The sequence below is a fragment of the Phyllobates terribilis genome, unplaced genomic scaffold (assembly GCF_046119375.1).
Source record: "Phyllobates terribilis strain yellow unplaced genomic scaffold, ASM4611937v1 Scaffold_5__5_contigs__length_657084704, whole genome shotgun sequence".
Classification (NCBI taxonomy): Eukaryota; Metazoa; Chordata; class Amphibia; order Anura; family Dendrobatidae; genus Phyllobates; species Phyllobates terribilis.
Window position 1 is genome coordinate 175649502 of NW_027362765.1, and position 21466 is coordinate 175670967.

Genomic DNA, 21466 nt, shown 5'->3' on the forward strand with positions numbered 1-21466 from the left:
ACAATTACTTCTATATGCATAAATAGAACTATAAATCGACTAACTATAATGGAGATGCCTGAAAGTGCAGCTCCCCTAAAATATAGGGTTCCCTGAGAGAAGCTGGCCAGCTCCTTTTTATTAAAAGGGTAAAAATTTGTAAACTGTATTTCATATATAAATAAGAAGGCATTTATCGAAGAAAATAAACTATATCTTTAACATGTTTAAAATTAGTTTCCCTGTAGAAAATGTACATCACTTGTCTATGAAGAGTTGGGTGAGGTGTCTGGTGAGGTGGAGAGTTCTGAGGTCTCGCTGCTCTCTTTTAATGACTCCTTATTGATACAGGAGGTGACTCCTTCCTTCTCTCGTTTCTTCTGTTTCATCCTCCGGTTCTGAAACCAGATTTTCACCTGAGTTTCGTTCAGTTCTAATGTGGCAGCAATCTCTACTCGCCTGGCCCGAGTCAGGTACTTGTTAAAGTGGAACTCCTTCTCCAGTTCTGTTAGCTGCTTGGTGGTGAAGTTAGTTCTCATGCTATTCTGCTGGGAATTTAACCCAAAATCGGAGGGTTTGGCTGTGAAAAAATTAACAACGCCATTATTATTGGTTTTATTTTTGTTCTTATTAGTCGTAATATTAATAAACACATTTACCATCAATATGATTACAAAAACAGATACAAAGTTATATTTAGTATTTTCTATGACAAGTAGTATTTTGCATATTTCTTACTTCTATTAAAGGGAACTTTAGAAGGCAATTGCACATCTACCAATATGAGAACAGAAGAGCATTGCATCCTATCAGACTGTAATAACACGTGCTTGCTTTTCCTGTCCAGCCCACTCCATCCATTAATCATAGTTAAAATAAACAAAAGGTTTGAACACATAAAACATGTATTATAGTATTATATGAAGACAATCAACGTAGACACATGGGGCTCTACCTCACTGGTGTACAATGATGTATTTATTCTAGGTAAAAGCGTGGTGGGCACTGATCTGAACCTTCACGTAAGACTGATGAGATACTAATGATCTGCGCCCACATTTACAAATACCCTGTGAACCTGAGGCCTATAGTCAGCAATAACTCATAAGTGGTACTCACTTGTCTTTGGTGGATTGCGCTTCACTTTCATCCAGTCAAAAGTAGGATTAGTTGATGCAAGTTCAGGTTGGCAGGAAATATCTTTATCATTGTGTAATAGAGGAGAGTGGCTAGGATAGTTCTGTAGCAAGGCTTGGTGGTCTTGCCCGAATGAGTGTTGATGGTAAGTTACGGGGCCTGGCACAGCTCCACAGTATCCTTCTGACAAAGAGCCAGTGTTGGGAGCTGCGCTGGCAGAATAAGGCTGTTGTTGAAAATAAACTCCTTCTGTTTCTTGGCTGACGTAGACTTGGTGCCCATAGCCCTGGCTGCAGGATGTCTGTGATGTGTAGCTGGGTATGGAGCTGGCATATGCAAGACTGGGGCTTGGGGTATGATGATGATGGTAGGCATGGTTCTGCTGCTGGATCTGGCTTGAAATTGCTCCAGTACCTCCTGCTACAAACCGACCATCTCCGTTATAAATTTCACCCGTACTGGTGCATCCAGGAAAGGAAGGTGTCCCTTGGTCTAAATGGTGGTATCCTCTGGGTGAGTAGGCACTAGTACCACGGTTACAAATTGCATAGTCCAAAAAGGAGCCCATTCTGGTATTGTCCATCTGCCAGGGATGGAGGAGGGTCAACCTGTTTTCTGGGGAATCCTCCTTGCCCTACAACCTTTAGGTAGTATGTCAAAGCTGTAAACTTCCATCCATGGATTTCCAGGCTTCAAGCCCTCTGTCTCTCACTGAGAGAACACGTGATTCTCTGGGGACCAATAGCTGAAGACCTCCTGAAGCTTGTCAGATATCTGAACCCATCCATCATGCCCTGTGACATTTGCATGACAAAGAAACTTCAATCAAACCCAGCCCATCAATCTGATAACGACACGTTAGCTTCAGAATCTTTCTTCAGAGCCTCCAAAGAAAACTTGGAATTATTCAGGACTTTTTAAGTGTTAAAAGACCTCAAGCAAAAGAAGAAAAAAAGCTGTGGCACACTGGATGAGAAGATTGTTTTAATCGAAAGCTTTTTTTTTTTTCCTTCTCCCTAAGCTCCATCTGGCATGTTTAAAAGCTGTTTTCCTTTGCATTATGTGTCCTTAGAAAAAATATGTGAATCTTATATTACAGTTGTAATATAAATGTATAAAAATAAAATCACTAGTATATATTCACATTGTGAAATGTCCTGGTGCAAGAAGTCCACGATGAAAACACAAAGCTCCTGCTGCTGAGACATAGTCACTGGTGGGTTTGTAATCCATAAATCCAGCAAGGTCTCCTTTGTACACAAAAACCCACCAGTCTAGGCACTAAAACCAACAATTTGTAGATAATCCTTCATCTTGAATTAACCTGGTGTCCTCTCACTGGGTTGATGGTGGTGAAGTGTCTCCTCTCCTCCAGAGTCTTTGTTGAGGAGATAGGGTTGGGAAATAAGTCTCTCCCACTCATTTCTCTTACTAAAAAGGAAATGGTTAGGTAAGCAACATTTATTTACTTGTTCCAACATAAGAGACAACGGCACGTAACAATATGACGCCCACCCTCATTTGTAATACATGTCAAGAAGCTGAACCAACTCCCTGAGTCTGGGGACAGGAGTTCATAGAAAAGTCTTTACTAGCTTTCTATTTCACCTACATCTCTTTTAATGAACAATTTGTTCAGCAGTGGGGTATAGATCCCCAAGGACCCTCCATGTGTTATATTTATGGTGTCAAATTATTTTAACCGAGGTAAACGACCACAGTACACGTTTAATAGCAGTGTGTTATTTCCCATTTATGAGAAATGTTATATCACCTACAATATACAGGCACCAGAATCAGGCATTATATGGAGGAGGTGCTGCATGGTCTGTGTTACCAAGGCTAGCAGATCAGTTCACTGTGCAACCCCCAATGTATCAAATTAATATGCACTCTGAGGTTGTACAATGGGGGTTTATATAATTTCAAGCTTATTATAATCCTTTCAATATATACAAAAAGAATAAACAGCTATTATTATAATAGTGGTAGAAGTATTTCTAATGTGAGCATTCAGATGACCCAAATTAGCTTTTAATCATAAAATCTGTTTTAATGATGCCTTTTAAGTTTTTCTATTTGCAACTAAGTAGTCGCTTTACCTTTTTGTAATAAACATGTTTTGTTCATGTTTTCTTTATATGTTTCTTCAGATCTGATCGCACATATACGATTCAAATGTTGCATTTTGGGATTCTTTGATCCTGTGAAAAAACATATGCAGACAACTGTAGTTTTGCATCGCAACCGGATGGACCAATGTTATTGAATGGGGCAGTGCACATGTCGATTTTTTCTTCGGAACGAGCGGTCCAAGGAAAAAAATTACTGCATGCATAATTTGCCTTCGATAATTGGGTGGCACTAGTCCATTCATGTTTATAGGTCCGTGGAACACTTTGGACCGCACTCAGATGGCTCAGATGGACAGACTGAATGGAGAAGATGGAGGAACTTTTTTTTTTTTAATTCTCCACATCCGAAAAAAATCGGATTACATTCTGATCAAATTCTGATCAGAGTGTGATTAGCATAATCAGACTGATTTTCTCAGATGGAGAACATACAGTCGTGTGATCCAACCTAATTTTTGTGGTGAGTGTTAGATGAGATATATACATTTACTAATACTGCTAACTAGGCCACGTTCACATGTTCAGTATTTGGTCAGTATTTTACATCAGTATTTGTAAACCAAAACCAGAAGTGGGTGAAAAATACAGAGGTGGTGATGTGTTTCTATTATACTTTTCCTCTGATTGTTCCACTCCTGGTTTTGGCTTACAAATACTGATGTAAAATACTGACCAAGTATTGAACATGGCCTAATCAGTATAATTTCTATGTATGTATGATAAATTTGTTAAACATTGCGGATGAAATCTGTATAAAATGTAAAAAAAAAAATGTAGATTTAATCTGGGTTCAGGCATGTTGAAATCTAACCCTGATCATTTACCTACTCAGATGAAATAAGAAGACCCATGTGAGAGGTAAGAAACTTTTTTTTTTCCATTACAACCCTCTGGACCCATTGAGCTTAAGTGTTAAAGTTGGGCTGAACCACTTTAATCAGATTTTAAAATTAACTAAGGAACTCTTAAATAGCTAACTAGAGATATAGATCTTTTTCTTTTGGAAAAGTCTCCAAAATGTCCTAGAAGCCATCTTTCAACACAACAACGCCAGGTTGCATATTGCTCATCCTACTGTCAGCTGCCTGCGCGGCCTACATATTCTACCATGCCTTGCAGCGTCTCCATACTTGTCTCCCATGTCATTGGGATGTCATTGGTCAAAAATTCCAAAAGGAGCTGTCAGCAGGGGATCTTGATGATTTGTTTGCTTAAGTGCATGCAACGTGACAGAACATTCCTCAGACAGCCATTAATAACCTCATTGGTAGCAGCCAAGGCGTGTGAGTGTATTTTTGTACATGCCGCTCATACTTGATACTGAATAAATTGAGATGTTTTGAAAATTTTGGGTATATTTTCTCTTCATTTGCATATTATTAACATGACTATCCATCCTGTGATTTCCATAAGTCCATGACTTTTTCTTCTTGGTGTTGCAATTTTAATGTTGAGGAGAGCATTTTTTTTCTCTTCCTGGAGTACCCTTTAACTTACAAGGTAACTATCTCCAATCTTTTTCATCTGTTTTAAAAACAAATTTACATAATATACCTTTTTTTCCAAGTGACCATTGTCTGGCCAGTAATATTACCTATGGTAATCTGTAAGTCTATGATGCAAGAGAATATGTGTGACCATTTTTATTGGACACATGGTTTTGTGTTTCCCTGCAAAATCAAGTGATTACTTCAGACAATCAGGAAACTGCAATGGCAAATGGTAACTGTGGTTTTCAGCCTCATTGGCCCCTCAGTTTGGCTTTACAAATAAAGCCCTGAAAGCACAGCTGCCTCTATACTTGTTCAAACAATCAGTTCATCTCCTTCTCCCTGCACAGTGTGAGAAGAGTAAGGGTAGGAATAGCAAGGGTAATGTGAGCCAGTAAGCTTGTACTGGGATGAAGTCACACTTTATCTGTAATGTTCAATCATCAACAGCTTCCTGTTAGCATCTAAAAAATCATCAGAGCTTCATACAGAAAACTGGGACAATTTTTTATTTTTTTTTCACTTGTCATCTGTATGCAATCCGTTTTTTTACAGCAGTAGTTATTAACAATTTACAAGATGACTTACAGTTTCCTCTATTAAGAACTGCTATGTATCAGTAAAAAACAGATGCTATACTGATGTTCCATATAGGATTCCTTTTTTTCCTGCACACCCGTAGACTTGAATGGGTGAGTTTGACCCGACATACAGATGAAACTAGTATATGCTGCAATTTCTTTCAAGTATATCTTTCTAGATTTCGCCACCCTCACCAGGACAAAAATTCAGTAAATGGCTCACGTTCCCGGGTCTCTCAGGTTTATTTTACTTATTGTTATCATGTATATTGCCTTTATTATCTGATTGTATCACCACTATTTATGTTTAATTTTACCATCTAAGATACTGGACCTCTCTGGACCCGATATCACCTCCTTATTAACCAAAATCCCACAATGTCTGTCTGCTATTTCAGCCTTATTCTCTGCCAGATTTCTAAAACTTAACATGGACAAAACAGAATTCATCATCTTTCCGCCATCTCATTCAACCCTCCCAACTGACCTATCTATCAACGTCAATGGCTGCCCACTCTCCCCAGTCCCTCAAGCTCGCTGCCTTGGGGTAACCCTGGACTCGGAACTCTCCTTCAAACCACATATCCAAGCCCTTTCCACTTCCTGCCGACTCCAACTCAAAAATATCTCCCGGATCCGCACATTCGTAAACCATGAATCTGCAAAAACACTAGTGCACGCCCTCATCATCTCCCGCCTTGACTACTGCAACCTCCTGCTCTGTGGCCTCCCCTCTAACACTCTCGCACCCCTCCAATCTATCCTAAACTCTGCTGCTCGACTAATCAACCTGTCCCCCCGCTATTCCCCGGCCTCTCCTCTCTGTCAATCTCTTCACTGGCTCCCCATTGCTCAGAGACTCCAGTTCAAAACCCTAACCATGACATACAAAGCCATTCACAACCTGTCTCCTCCATATATCTCCGACCTAGTCTCCCGTTACATACTTGCACGCAACCTCCGATCCTCACAAGATCTCCTGCTCTACTCCCCTCTTATCTCCTCCTCCCACAACCGTATACAAGATTTCTCCCGTGCTTCCGTCCTACTCTGGAACTCTCTACCCCAACGTATCAGACTCTCGCCTACCGTGGAAACCTTCAAAAGGAACCTGAAGACCCACCTCTTCCGACAAGCCTACAACCTGCAGTAACCACCGCTCCACCATACCGTTGCACGACCAGCTCTACCCTCACCTACTGTATCCTCGCCCATCCCTCGTAGATTGTGAGCCCTCGCGGGCAGGGTCCTCGCTCCTCCTGTACCAGTCGCTGTCACATTGTGTTCAAGATTATTGTAATTGTTCTTGTATTATACCCCTTTTTCACATGTAAAGCGCCATGGAATAAATGGCGCTATAATAATAAATAATAATAATACTGCACTGACGAGGGCCAACAGCCCGAAAAACCGTGTCTGCAAAGTGAGATTCTGATTTGGCTATTATCTGAAGTCATATTGCACGACTCGTTAAAGGGTTGATTGTGACTTGTAGGATTGCTGCTTCCAATAGGTGGCGCTATAGAGTTCAAGTCCTCTTTTTCTCTGAAGAGGCAATTTGCATACCATCTAAGATATACATTCCAGCATATTTGTATATGGACATTTGCCTATAGCACTGTCTATCTGCATCTGCTATGATATATCAACTCATACTATACCCTCTACCTTCTAAACCAAGGATATCAAACTCAAATACATAGTGGGCCAAAATTAAAAGCTTGGCAAAGTCGCAGGCCAACCTTGATATTTTTTTAAAGAAAAAGGTCTACAACTGAGGAAGATTTTCCTTATAAAATAAAACCATTAACTTTTGGAATTATATTGGAATAATATAATATGTTATGTAAGAGCAGTAAAAAGCATATGACCCAGTGGCCTAAATTAAATATGTAATAGCAAAGGTTAAAAAACCTTGAATAAAACAAATAATAAAGTATGATGCAAAAAAGTGACCCCAAGCACAGTATGATACCCCAGAGTGAATTCCTCTGGGTCATTCCATGTCAAGTGAACCAATTAATTTTTCCTCTATATTTTTAATTCTTTTGAGATTTTGTTCTCTGGTAGTACTGTGTTAGAGAATGTAAAATGTGAAGAAAAAAAATTATATATTATATATATATATTATTATTATTTTTATTTTTATTAATTTTCAAAGTATAGAAAAAATGTGTTGCATGCCTTTACGTTTCTCCTCATAACTCAGGCCAGAAATAAGATAGAGAAATGAAAAAAAAAACAGCATTATACTCAGAACTGTACAGGCTTTCACCCGATATGTCACAAGAGTATCTTTGTTAATATTTTACCCATGCGGACTCAAACGCAAAATTTTGAAAATCATTTAAAAAAAAAACTATAGTTTTTTTATAAAACTTGAAAAATGACATGTTTAGTGACGTAATAAGAAAAAAAAATTGTTACATGTATATTTAAAAAGGTGTTGCAAATATTGATTCTTTTAATTTAGCATTAAACATATATGATTAGCATGAGACTGTATATAGAAAATCACGCTTCAAAATATGATCCTACGGAGATCCCAACTTGAATCCCTGAACAAATGTAACCAAGAACAAAAGTAACACATATGCATTTTTTTTTTTAATTTATAACATATAGTTTTTCGGCAATCGCCCATCAAAATTTAGAATTTGACTCCTTGAAATCAAAATATCAACAAACAGTCTTGTGACATATCAAATTAAAGACTGTACAATTCTGAACAAAATTATACATCTCCCATCTCTTTATCTTAATTCTAGTCAGAGATATGATAACAAATGTAAAGTCATACAAGACCAAAGTTCAGGTTCTTTCAAAACTTTAGAAATCTATAAAAAAAACTAACTAATGAAGATAAAAATTCAAAACTTTTTTTTTTAATTCACTAAAGTAGCTCTTCAAAAAACACCTAAGAAAATAAATATCCTAAGATATCAGGTATAAAAAAAAAGTATTCAGATTTGGATCACTTGAAATGGAATGACCCCACCACAGTACCCTCCACACGCACAGTATGATGACCCTACTATACCTCCCTCAATCCCCCCAACAAAGAATGGTGAACCTATCACAGTATGATTCTCCAACTGTAATCCCCACACAGCCCTCCATACAGTATAATGGGCCCCACATAGTGCTCCATACAGTATGATGTCCCCACATAGTGCTCCATACAGTATAATGGTCCCACATAGTGCTCCGTACAGTATAATGGCCCCACATAGTGCTCCATACAGTATAATGACCCCACATAGTGTTCCATACAGTATAATGGCCCCATATAGTGCTCCATACAGTATAATGACCCCACATAGTGCTCCATACAGTATGATGGCCCCACATAAAAAAATATAACTACTCACCTCTGCCCGTTCCCCAGCTGCTCCAGTCTCTTCATGGTGTCTTCAGATCCTCTGCACATCTCGGTACAGCGGGCACATTGTCATGAGGTCATCACACCCACTGTGCTGAGACATCAGACGCAGAGGGGGAATGATGGGAGAGAGAGCGTCAGTTGACGCTCCTTCCTCTATTATTGCTTTCAACTGTATAAGCATCTAGAATGCAGATATAGTTGAAAGTGTGATGCCAAGCAGGTGACCCGCTTTGTGTCGTGGGCCAGATATACTCGGGTGACTCACCTGGTGTCGCTGGGCAAATATACTCACCCTACAGGCTAGAGTTGGCCCGCGGGCCAGAGTTTGACATATGTGTTTGTGTCACCCTGGCCTGGATGCCACAAGTGTAATTAAAGCTGTGTCTGAGAGCAGGGGGGAGGTTCTCTGGTCAGGGGAACATTAGCATGCAATGCCTCCTGTCTCAGGCCAGTAGGGGGAGCAGGCTGCCCCTATAAAAGCTGGTGCTGGGGGCAGGGTTAGGGAGAACTTGATGGCCTGTCTCAGCATTGAGACTTGTCCCAGAGCAGAGCAGGGACAGACAGTTGCACTGCACCTAAGAGGAAGTGTGGCAGGAGGAGAGCCACAAGCCAGAGACAAGAGGCGAAGAGAGCCTGTCTTGGCAGATGAGAGACTGACTTTACCAGACTTTGGTGTCTGAGGCTGGGAGGATTCTACATCCTCCAGCAGAGAACCAGTCCGCAAGGGACTGTATATTCCTTGGCCTAAGAAGCCTGGAGGCCCTGCCACAACCGAAGGGACCAGTAAAGCCGTACAAGGCTGGGAGCAGAAAGGAACCCACGTCGCAGGCCATACAGGCGAAAATACACGGAAAGCTTGGAAACATGGGCTGTTACCCTATAACGAGGAGATAGCCAGAAGGAGCGCAGAAAGCACAGTAGGCCTACACCCTCACCCTGACCAGGGCCAATTTCCCCGTTGCTCTCAGACATCCAGGTCCCCTCCTAGCTGGGACTGTTTATGGGTCAGTTTACCTGTTTCAGTAAAGACCCTGGACTGCAACCTATTGTCTGTGTGCTCCTTCGCGCCTCCAGCACTACCGGTACTGGGACTCTCACCACCATCACTCCCACCATCCATTATACTGCCCTGGGGCCGCACTCTTCCCGTGGGGAGTCACACTACCCTAGCTGCACACCTCATCAGCCCCAGCGGTCTGCATGCAGCGGCGGTTCCTAATAACCGCAAATCCACGGGTGGCGTAGTCGGACATAAACATCAGCACATAACGGACTACCACTGGCCTGACCACCCTGAGCCACGGAACCGGGTTGCCACTACTACTCCCATCGTTCCCCTACTGCCCGGATCCGAGTGCCCCACGGCCCAGGGGGCGAGTCAGCTTTGGAGTAGTCGGCAGGATTTCGTGCCCGCAACCACCGGGTACTGCGTGCCTGAAAAAGACTTTTGTAACTTACCTGTGGCGAAGTTTCCCGCCGTCCGGAGTCGTTTTCCGCCATCCGGAGCCGATTCCCGCCATCAGACGCCATCTTGGACCGTTTCCCGCCGTCTTCTGCCGTCTTCCCGCCATCCGCAGCTGCTTCCCGCCATCGGACGCCATCTTCAGGACGCCGCGCGGGAAGAAGAGGGGCGTGGACGTCAAAACCGCGCGAGATCCGAAGCTCCGCCCCACGCACCGACGCTGCGCAAGGTCCTGGAAGGGAGAGAGAGCGACGCTGACGTCATCAGGACGCAACGCCAGGTCCTCGTCCATAGCAGCAGCAGCGGAGCCGTGGCCTACAGAAGAGGATCGTCGGAAGGTAGGCCACGCTTAACTAGGGGGGAGGAAGATGTCGGACACAGAGGCGCCCACTACCACCAACGCAGCTGCAGCAGCGGTGATGCCCTTTTCCCTGCCCTACATCCCTGGAGCGGCCTGGCTGCCCAAGTACTCAGGGGAGCCCCATGCCCTAACTGACTTTAAGGAAAGGCTGTACAGTTTGTTCCAAGTCTACCCCCTGACAGAGGAACAGAAGGTCAGCATACTAACAGGGCAGTTAACTGGCGCAGCCCAAAGGGAGGTAAAATCATGGCCCACTGAGGAGAAAAGGACTGTGAAGGGTATTCTGGCCCGGCTGCGGGGTACCTTTGACACACGTACCTCCACTGAAATTAAAATGAGGTTCTATGGATGTAAGCAGCGGGCACAGGACAGCATCAGAGACTATGCCCTAAATTTGCAGGAAGCCCTAAGGGCTATCCAACAATCTGACCCTGGCAGTGTGCAGGAAACGGATAAGTTACTAACAGAACAATTCATAGAAGGTCTGCTGTCTAGCGCCCACAGGGCCCAACTGCGCCTCATGTTCTTTCAGAACCCTGATCTGACCTTTGCCCAATTTAAGGACAGAGCCATAAGGGTGCTCCGTGAATCTGCAACTAGTGGCGCTATAAACCCCCGGCGCCCTGCTCTCACCTACCACCAGGAGGCGGCGCCCTCCTCTATGGACTCCGTGGAGGCTGATGCACAGGCCCTGAACCAAGCCCCGTCGAAAGACCTGCACCACCAAGTCCAGGAGCTGACCAGGAGTGTCGCGGCGTTGACCAGGACCGTCCAGGCGTTGCAAGTGGACCCGTCAAGACCCATCGAGCTGGCTTCTAGTCCGGAGGATGTCCCGTGGCGTCGACAGAGGAGGATCCCGTCGTTCCGAGGGAGGCCCACAGACCGCTACGCAGAGGATGGACAGCCCATTTGCCGTCGATGCAACCAGCCCGGACACATTTCCAGGTACTGTAATTTAAACGGGTCCAACCTGGGGCAGAGGGCCAACCCCCAGGCATAAGATCACCAGGCCCTTACAATTGGCGTAATAAGTACGTTGGGGGGCGCCCGGTTTTACCCGTGGTGCTGGACGGTATCCCCATGAGCGCCTTGCTGGATACTGGGTCGCAAGTAACCACTATCCCTTATGTACTTTTTAAGCAGTATTGGACTGATGCTGATATCACACGGTATCCAGACAGTAACTTGAGCATCATCGCCAGTAATGGCTTACCCGTGCCGCAGATGGGGTTCAAGGAGATGACCATTAAAATTGGTAAAGTTGAACTGCCGGCACAGGGAGTAATTATTGTGGACATTGACCGTCGTGAAAGTCACCCTAAAATAACTGTGGGTACTAACGTAATTGAAAATTGTCTTTCAGAGGTAATTGTAATCTTACAACAGGTGGCGGTGAATGCTAGTTCCAGCCAACAGAGAGTCCTCAACAAGGAGATAAAAGCCCTGATGAGACGGCAGCAGGTAGAACTGTCTGGTGGTGAGATCGGTAGCGTAAGACTGAGTGACCCATTCCCCATTTCCATGCCTCCCAAAAGTGAAATGATGATCTGGTGTCGGACTGCAATCGGGTTGAGAGGTAGAGACTACCAAGCCATGGTAGAACCCGTGTACTCAGACAGCAGGCCCACCATTTTGACAGCACGGGTGGTGGTTGATGTCCGTCATGGGAGGGTGCCCGTCCGCATCCTCAACATTGGGGAGAGGGAGGTACACTTACCCAGGTACGCGACACTCGCCAAACTGTTTGTTGTCGAACACAAAGCTATCAGGGCCGTGGAACCCTTGCCTCCATCTCCTCAGGCGGAGGGTAATGGCTCCCAGAAACAAAAGGAGGACTGGTGCCAGAAACTCCATGTGGGTGCTGACTCCACTCCCCTGCACCAAAAACACGGAGTCTACCGGGTGGTACAGGAGTACGAGAGAGTCTTTAGTAAGCACCCGCTAGACTTCGGCAGAGTAAAAGGGATAGAACACCACATCCCCACAGGGAGCCACCCACCGATAAAAGAAAGACACCGACCCTTACCTCCTGCACATTATCAGAACGCAAAGGGGATGCTAAGAGAAATGAAGGAAGCTGGGGTCATTAGAGATAGCTGTAGCCCCTGGGCAGCCCCCTTGGTTCTGGTGAAAAAGAAAGACGGCACCATGAGAATGTGCGTGGACTATAGACAAATCAACCGTATCACCCACAAAGACGCATATCCGCTGCCTAGAATAGAGGAGTCTTTAGCCGCACTAAAATCAGCTAACTTCTTTTCTACTTTGGACCTTACTAGCGGGTACTGGCAGGTTCCTGTGGCAGAGGCTGACAAGGAGAAGACCGCCTTCACCACCCCGATGGGACTGAGTGAGTTCAACTGTATGCCTTTCGGGCTCTGCAACGCACCAGGGACCTTCCAGCGGCTGATGGAATGCTGTCTAGGGCACCGAAACTTCGAGACGGTCCTCCTTTACCTGGACGACGTGATCGTCTATTCAAAGACCTACGAGGACCACCTAAAGCACCTGGCCGAGGTGTTCGAAGCCCTGGCAGGCTATGGCCTGAAGGTGAAACCATCGAAGTGTCACCTGCTGAAACCAAAGGTCCAGTACCTAGGGCACGTGGTAAGCGCGGAAGGAGTGGCCCCCGACCCTGACAAGGTCACGGCAATCAAGAGCTGGCCAAGCCCCTCGAACATCAAAGGGGTGAGACAGTTTCTCGGGTTGGTAGGCTACTACCGAAGGTTCATCCCCAGGTTCACTAAGATGGCAGCTCCTATGCAGGACCTCCTGATCGGACAGTCTAAGTCCAGGAGCTAAAAGCCGCCCTTCAAGTGGGATAAACCGGAAGAGGAGTCCTTCCGCCAGCTAAAGATGGCCCTCACAGGGGACGAGATCCTGGCCTACCCTGATTATGGCCAGCCTTTCATTCTCCACACAGATGCCAGTAATGTGGGACTGGGAGCCGTACTGTCCCAAAACCAACAGGGCAGAGAACGGGTGATCGCGTACGCCAGCCGGAAGCTGAGACCCACTGAGAGGAACCCGGAGAATTACAGCTCCTTCAAGCTAGAATTCTTGGCAGTGGTGTGGGCCGTGACGGAACGCTTCAAGCATTACCTGGCCTCCGCAAAGTTCACCGTGTACACGGACAACAACCCGTTGACACACCTGGACAATGCAAGACTGGGTGCCCTGGAACAGCAGTGGATGGCCCGTCTCTCCAACTATGACTTCGTGATCAAGTACCGGGCAGGCAAAACCAACGCCAACGCGGACGCCCTATCAAGAATGCCTCACTTACCTGAAGGTGACGAAGACCCAGAAGAGCTGGAAGAGGTAGAACTCCCCGCGTTTCACCGGTATGGAGCCGCTCAACACTCTCACCGCGTGAAGGAGGAGGATCTAACAACTGTGATGATGAATCCCCTACCTCACCACAGCTGGGCCGAAACCCAAGATAGTGACCCTGCAGTCCGCCTGGTGAAAGATCTGCTGACCCAGGAAGACGCCCGCCTAGATCCAGATGCCCCAGAGGAAGCCAAGCAGCTATGGAAGGAGAAGAGCAAGCTGTTCCTCTACGAAGGCAAGTTGTGCAGAAGGATTGTCAACCACCGGACGCACGAGCTGACCTGGCAAGTCGTGGTCCCAAGGCGGGATGCAGCTATGGTCCTGGGGGCTTACCATGACAGAGCCGGACACTTCGGTTGGAAGAAACTGGAGGTCCTACTAAGAGGAAGGTTCTTTTGGGTCGGCATGAGAGGAGCAGTAGAAAAGTGGTGCAGAGACTGTGGCCCTTGTCACCTGAGGAGGAAGCACCGCACCAGCCAGAAGACACCCTTGAGGCCCATCGTCACCACGCAGCCTCTTGAGCTGGTAGCTCTGGACCACGTCAAATTGGCTCCCAGCCGGTCAGGATACATCTATGCCCTGACAATCGTGGACCACTATTCCCGTTTTCTAGTGGTGGTCCCGGTAAAGGACTTGACAGCCCAAACAGCGGCCAGAGCCTTCCAGCAATATTTCTGCCGTCCACACGGGTATCCGGAACAGGTCCTGACAGACCAGGGTCCAGCGTTCGAGGCTGAAATCTTCCGGGAGTTCTGCAACCTCTATGGCTGTAAGAAGATTCGTACAACGCCTTACCATCCACAAACCAACGGGATGTGTGAGAAGATGAACAATATAGTCATTGATCTCCTGAAGACGTTGCCCCTGGAGGAACGCAGCCTGTGGCCAGAAAAACTGCCGGACCTAATAGACCTATACAACAATATCCCGGTGAATGCTACAAACTGCACCCCGGCTTACCTGATGCGAGCTAGACCAGGTAAGCTGCCCGTAGACCTGGAGATGGGAGTCCTAATACCTGAAGACACCTCCCTGGATGCGGACTGGGATACGGAAAGGCAACTGCAGTACAAGAAGGTACAGGAGAGTGTGGAGAAGAGCCTGGCCCAGGTGAGAGAGAGGCAAGAAAAACTCTTCAATCAACACGCCCCTGCTGGTCCCCTAGAACCTGGTGAGCAAGTCCTAAAGCGAAAAAGAAGGCTACATAAGTTGGACGACCAGTGGGAAAGGGAACCCTACACCGTACTGCAGTCTGACCACGACAACCCAAAGGTGTGCGTAATCACCAAGGACGGAGGAGAAACCACTAGTGTCGTCTCCAGAGACCACCTCAAAAGGTGCCCCGAGCAACTCAGTAGTGCAGAAGAGGATCAGAGTGACCTTGAACCCGCAGAGGACAAGGAAGAAATGATCAGCACCGTTCTCGGAGAGTTCCCTCAGTCCTGTACTCGCATAAATGATGCCATAGTGGTACCTGTCCTGCATTTCCTGCAACCGGCACAGCAACAACCAACACCAGAGCCGGAAGGTGAAGAGGAGCAAGCGGTTCCAGAGGCAGAAGAGCCTGTACCAGCAGCCCAGGAGAGTCAACCCTCTGCTGACAGTGAGCCTGCCATGCCTGCGGTAAGCCAAAGGACCCGCAGACAGCTGCCTGCCCTACCTGTACACTCAGCTGGTAGCTGTACCCCTAACGCTAGTGGGGAAAGCCAGGTTGGTCCACCACCAGACAGTGGGCTACGTAGGTCAACCAGGAGCACAAAGGGGCAGATACCCGCTCGCTGGAGAATATAGAGTGTACTAAAATTGTAAATAACCCTGTTGCTAAATGTTGAATTGTTTGCCAAGTTACCTGCGTGATTATTAATAGCGTGTTTCAGTTTCTTGCAGCTACCGTAAGGACTCACAGGTTATGGACTTTTTATAACCAGGACCTTGTATGGATTGCGTTCGGAGCCTAAACCAGGAAAGAACTAAGACTGTAAAGGACTTGGGGTAGGACAGACCCCCACCTGGTTAAGGCTCCCCGTTGTATTGGTGATATGGACACCCGGTCACAGGCCACACTGTGACCTTAAGAACTCAATCTGTGCGTCGTTTGTCTATTAATGTTTTATGGTTATGCATAGTGTCTTTGTTTATTGTTTAGTCCCGGAGTACTAAATTTCACTAGGGGGAAATGTGTCACCCTGGCCTGGATGCCACAAGTGTAATTAAAGCTGTGTCTGAGAGCAGGGGGGAGGTTCTCTGGTCAGGGGAACATTAGCATGCAATGCCTCCTGTCTCAGGCCAGTAGGGGGAGCAGGCTGCCCCTATAAAAGCTGGTGCTGGGGGCAGGGTTAGGGAGAACTTGATGGCCTGTCTCAGCATTGAGACTTGTCCCAGAGCAGAGCAGGGACAGACAGTTGCACTGCACCTAAGAGGAAGTGTGGCAGGAGGAGAGCCACAAGCCAGAGACAAGAGGCGAAGAGAGCCTGTCTTGGCAGATAAGAGACTGACTTTACCAGACTTTGGTGTCTGAGGCTGGGAGGATTCTACATCCTCCAGCAGAGAACCAGTCCGCAAGGGACTGTATATTCCTTGGCCTAAGAAGCCTGGAGGCCCTGCGACAACCGAAGGGACCAGTAAAGCCGTACAAGGCTGGGAGCAGAAAGGAACCCACGTCGCAGGCCATACAGGCGAAAATACACGGAAAGCTTGGAAACGTGGGCTGTTACCCTATAACGAGGAGATAGCTAGAAGGAGCGCAGAAAGCACGGTAGGCCTACACCCTCACCCTGACCAGGGCCAATTTCCCCGTTGCTCTCAGACATCCAGGTCCCCTCCTAGCTGGGACTGTTTATGGGTCAGTTTACCTGTTTCAGTAAAGACCCTGGACTGCAACCTATTGTCTGTGTGCTCCTTTGCGCCTCCAGCACTACCGGTACTGGGACTCTCACCACCATCACTCCCACCATCCATTATACTGCCCTGGGGCCGCACTCTTCCCGTGGGGAGTCACACTACCCTAGCTGCACACCTCATCAGCCCCAGCGGTCTGCATGCAGCGGCGGTTCCTAATAACCGCAAATCCACGGGTGGCGTAGTCGGACATAAACATCAGCACATAACGGACTACCACTGGCCTGACCACCCTGAGCCACGGAACCGGGTTGCCACTACTACTCCCATCGTTCCCCTACTGCCCGGATCCGAGTGCCCCACGGCCCAGGGGGGCGAGTCAGCTTCTAAACAGACGCATACCTATTTGAATATGTACAGTACAGTTTGGGGCTAAGATGTACTCCTGAGCCATTTAGTGAATTTTTGTTCTGGTGAGGGTGGTGAAATCTCTGTGTTGCACACTCTTTTTATGTCTTTTATCATTTGTTTTTATGATTAATGAAGTTTACGACCTTTTGTATATTTGGGCTTTTATTCTTCCAGTGTGTTTTGGGGCATTTTGTCTTTTCGAGGTGCCTTCTAATTTTGGCCTTATATATGTATTTATTGCAATTTCTTTCACTTGCAGATTTGGTCAGAGAAAAAAAAACACTCATCTGAACAGACCAATTAAATAACATTGGTCCTGATGTTGCTTGTGCCGTCCGTTTTTACATAGATAGCACTCAGACCGAAAATGCACTTGTGTGAACCTGCCCTTAGGAAGAAGGAAATGTATGCAGCACAAACAGCTAAGGATGAAGAGAATGGACTCACAATGTTCCGTTAATGGCACTTTGTCATTTTCCGCTTTTGTTAGATGAGTGGAACATGCACAACATTGAAAAAATTCTCAACACTAGAGAGGTGTTAAAAATTCTGTTGCTGCCTAATGTTGTGATGCATGATGCTACTTTCAGCAGTTTCATGACTGCATATTCCTACAATGGCTCTAGCACTGTAAACCACAGCACAAAGATATATAATCACAGGTTGATGGAAGTGGTTAGCAGCAACAGATAAAGTTATTCTTCAGCTAAATCAGTGGGAGTGGTTTGTTTTTGCTTTTTCATTTGCTTTTTTTGTTTGTTGTTTTGTTTTTAATAATAAAGGGTTGCTTTCTTTGTTTATTATACCCTTAAAGAGCAACCATCGTTTTCATTTTTATTCCATAAATCGATAGTATGCATAAAAATAAACAACTGTAATATATCTTAGCAGAGAAATCTGCTTCTTTCCCCTCCAGGACTGATCTTTCATTCTCAAAATTTTCAATTCTGAGGTGCAAATTGCCTCATCAGAGAAGAGGACTTGAACTCTATAGCGCCACCTGTGAGATTCTGATTTGGCTTTTATCCTAAGTCATACTACAAGGCTCATTAAAGGGTCCATAGTGATTTATAGTATTGCTGCTTCAAGTCCTCTTCCTCTCTGAAGAGGCAATTTGCATATCACACATAACATTGTGGGTTACAGTTAAATTAGACAAAATATTACACCTATAGTAGTACATTTAGTACGGTAATAGTAATTACATAACTAGTATCATAATAAGGTTTGATCCAGGGTTCTAGGACTGATCGCCTTTTCTCAGAGTCAAGAAGGAATTTTTCCTTGTGATGCAAATTGGCTGAAGGTGTCCTGGGGATTTTGCCTTCTTCTGGATCAACAAATTTAGGCATAAGGATTTTACTAATACCATTATTAGAATCACAAGAGTAATACAAAATATAAAACTGATTAAAAAAATATAAACTGGTTATTTTTTAATTGTAATAGTGCAGCAATAATAAAAATGGTAATAATACATTTGTGAGGCCTAGTCCCAGTTATTTAGTGTAGTGTTAGTGAAGGGAGTACAATTGGGGGGGGAGAAAGGTTGAAATTGATCGACCTAGGTCTTTATTCAACCTACGTTACTATGTTACTATGTATTTCCCAGAGGAGCTCTAAACGGCAAATAAGCCTCCTTACCTTGGCATGCCAGAGCCGGTATGTCCCTCTCCTCAAGGAGAAACGTTACTCCTTAGGCCATGTGCCCACGATGCAGAAATGCTCCGGATTTTCCCTGAGCGTTTCTGCATCTCCCTGGCAGAAAAAACGCATGCGGATTGTACATGCGTTTTCCTGCCATGGACAAGCGGAAGTGAAGCGTTCTTCACATGCATTTCCGCATGCGGGTTGACAAGCACTTTCCAAGCGATTTTAGCATCACTTGGAAAGTGCTTGTCAACTTGGTCACACTATATAAATCCATGCAAACGACATATAGTGTGACCGTAAAGAATGGTAAAAAATAAAAAAATAAATCTATACTTACCTTCTGATGGCCCCCGGAGTCTTTATCCCATGCGCCTCGGCTTGCTGGCAGCTCGCAGTACACTACACTGAAGGACCTGCCGTCACATGACGTCAGCGTAGGTCCTTCAGTCCACCGCGAGCTGCCAGCAAGTGAAGACAAGCACACCGGGGGCCATCAGAAGGTAAGTATAATATTTATTTTATTCTTTTTTTTACAGGTACTATGGTACCCGGGTCTGGAGGAGAGTCTCCTGTCCTCTAGACCCGGGTACCATCCGCACATTGGAACGCATGGATTCCGCATGTACAGATCCAGTGATGCGGATTACATGCGTTCCAATGCAAGTCAATGGCGGCGAAAACGCAGCTCTTCCGCAAAATAATTAGTAGTGCAGCATTTTTTTCCGCAGTGGAAATTTCCGCAGCATGTGCACAGCACATGCGGATTATCATTGGGGAACATGGCAGGCCTTCTACCAAGCGTCTTTTAAGCATTTCTGCAGCAGAATTGCAGCTGCAGAAATGCTTAAAAAACGCATCGTGGGCACACAGCCTTAAGGCCCCGTCACACTAAGCGACGCTACAGTGATCCCGACAACGATACGACCTGTGAGGGATCGTTGCTGCGTCGCTATGTGGTCTCTGGTGAGATGTCAAACAGTCAGATCTTCCCAACGACGCAGCAACGATGCGGCGACCCGTAACGATCTGTATAACGATGCACGCCTATGTGTTTCTGTGTCTGATTCGTTAACAAGGTCGTTGGTAAGGTGTCAAACACACCGATGCATGCTACCCAGCGGGGCCTCAACGATTAAAGAAATGTCAAGACCATTCCGACACGACCAGCGATCTCACAGCAGGGGCCTGGTCGCTGCTAAGTGTCAAATGTAGCGAGATCGCTACTGAGGTCGCTGTTACGTCACAAAACTTGTGACTCAGCAGCGATCTCGCTAGCGATCTCGCTTAGTGTGACGGAGGCTTAAAGCCCCCGTCGCTGCTGTGTCACGGTTTTGGTGACGCAACAGCGACCTCACCAGCGATGTCGCTATGTGTGACACTTTGCAGCGATCAGGCCCCTGCTGTGAGGTCGCTGATCGCTGCAGAATGTCCTGGACCTTTTTTTGGTCGTTGCCCTGCTGCTGGTCAGCACACATCGCTGTGTGTGACCAGCGGGAGCAGCGATCAGGCTGGTAACCATGATAAACATCGGGTTACTAGGGGCACACGCGCACTTAGTAACCCGCTGTTTATCATAGTTACGAGCCTGCTAAAGTGAGCGGTAACCTACTGCTCACCGTAGCAGAGTGGTAACCATGATAAACAACGGGTTACTAAGTGCGCGTGTGCCCCTAGTAACCCGATGTTTATCATGGTTACCAGCCTGCTCCTGCTTCAGCAGGCTGGTAACCAGGAGCAGGACATCGTGGAAAGATTCTTTCCACGATGTCGCTGCTCCCCTGATCGTTGGTGAGCCTGCCTGTTTGACAGCTCACCAGCGACCACATAGCGACGCAGCAACGATCCCTGACAGGTCGTATCGTTGTCGGGATCGTTGCAGCGTCGCTAAGTGTGACGGGGCCTTAAGACCTCAATTCTGAAATAAAATCTGTATTCAGTGCAGACAGACTCTCCCATTACTGAGATAGGAGATTGCAGCTGCTACTGATAAAATTCTGTGTGTATGGGAGGTGGTTGAGGACGGGGAGGAGAAGGAGGGAGGAGCTCTAGATCCTCCCCCTGCTACCTCTACATAGAAACTTATCTGTCTCCTATCTGAGTAATATAACAATCCTTCTTCATTAAATACCGATTTTACCTATAAACTGAGAATTTTGAGAATGAAAGATGACATGAATTTTCAAAGTAAGCACACCAGTCTCATCAAGTCCAACAAGTATGTAGTAATGTGTGCAGTTTGTTTTGTGAAATCTTGTGTCAGATCTGCTTTAATCTGAATGGAACTTGAAATCCATGTGCATGCTGACAACAAAAAAAACATCCACATGCTTGCAATTTATTTTCTTCTGCAGAAAATTCATTGTATTGTGTAGTACCAGCATTGTGGATGAGATTACTCATTTGTAGCGCCCCGAGGGTTCGGTCGCTACAGAGGTATTGCATCTCACCCAGAGGTGTGATATCTCACTCTCAGGTAAGGATGGAGTATGGCTCAGGACCCTAACACCCACATGCACTACACCACATTTCCGGGGGACAGGGCGACAATGCTCCCAAGAGTGAGCACAACTGTCCCTGATCCCTGGCTGGAGTGGGGAGGGAACACCTAGGAGAGGGGGAACCCTGTAGTGTGTGGGTGCAGAGTGCAGATCCTGGGTGCCCTAGAGAGAGAGGTATAAAAGAGGGGAGCCATCTTAGGAGC

The 21466-nt window shown here is 46.1% G+C and overlaps 1 protein-coding gene across 1 annotated transcript; it reads right to left on the reverse strand.

Moving 5' to 3' along the window:
• Positions 1-245: 245 nt before the first annotated feature.
• On the reverse strand, positions 246-1846 carry HOXB1 (homeobox B1). The gene is made up of 2 exons (XM_073681127.1): positions 1099-1846; positions 246-559 (listed from the first exon to the last, which is right to left on the reverse strand). The coding sequence occupies exons 1-2, from the start codon at positions 1697-1699 to the stop codon at positions 246-248; spliced, it is 915 nt and encodes a 304-aa protein (XP_073537228.1). The 5' UTR covers positions 1700-1846.
• Positions 1847-21466: the final 19620 nt, after the last annotated feature.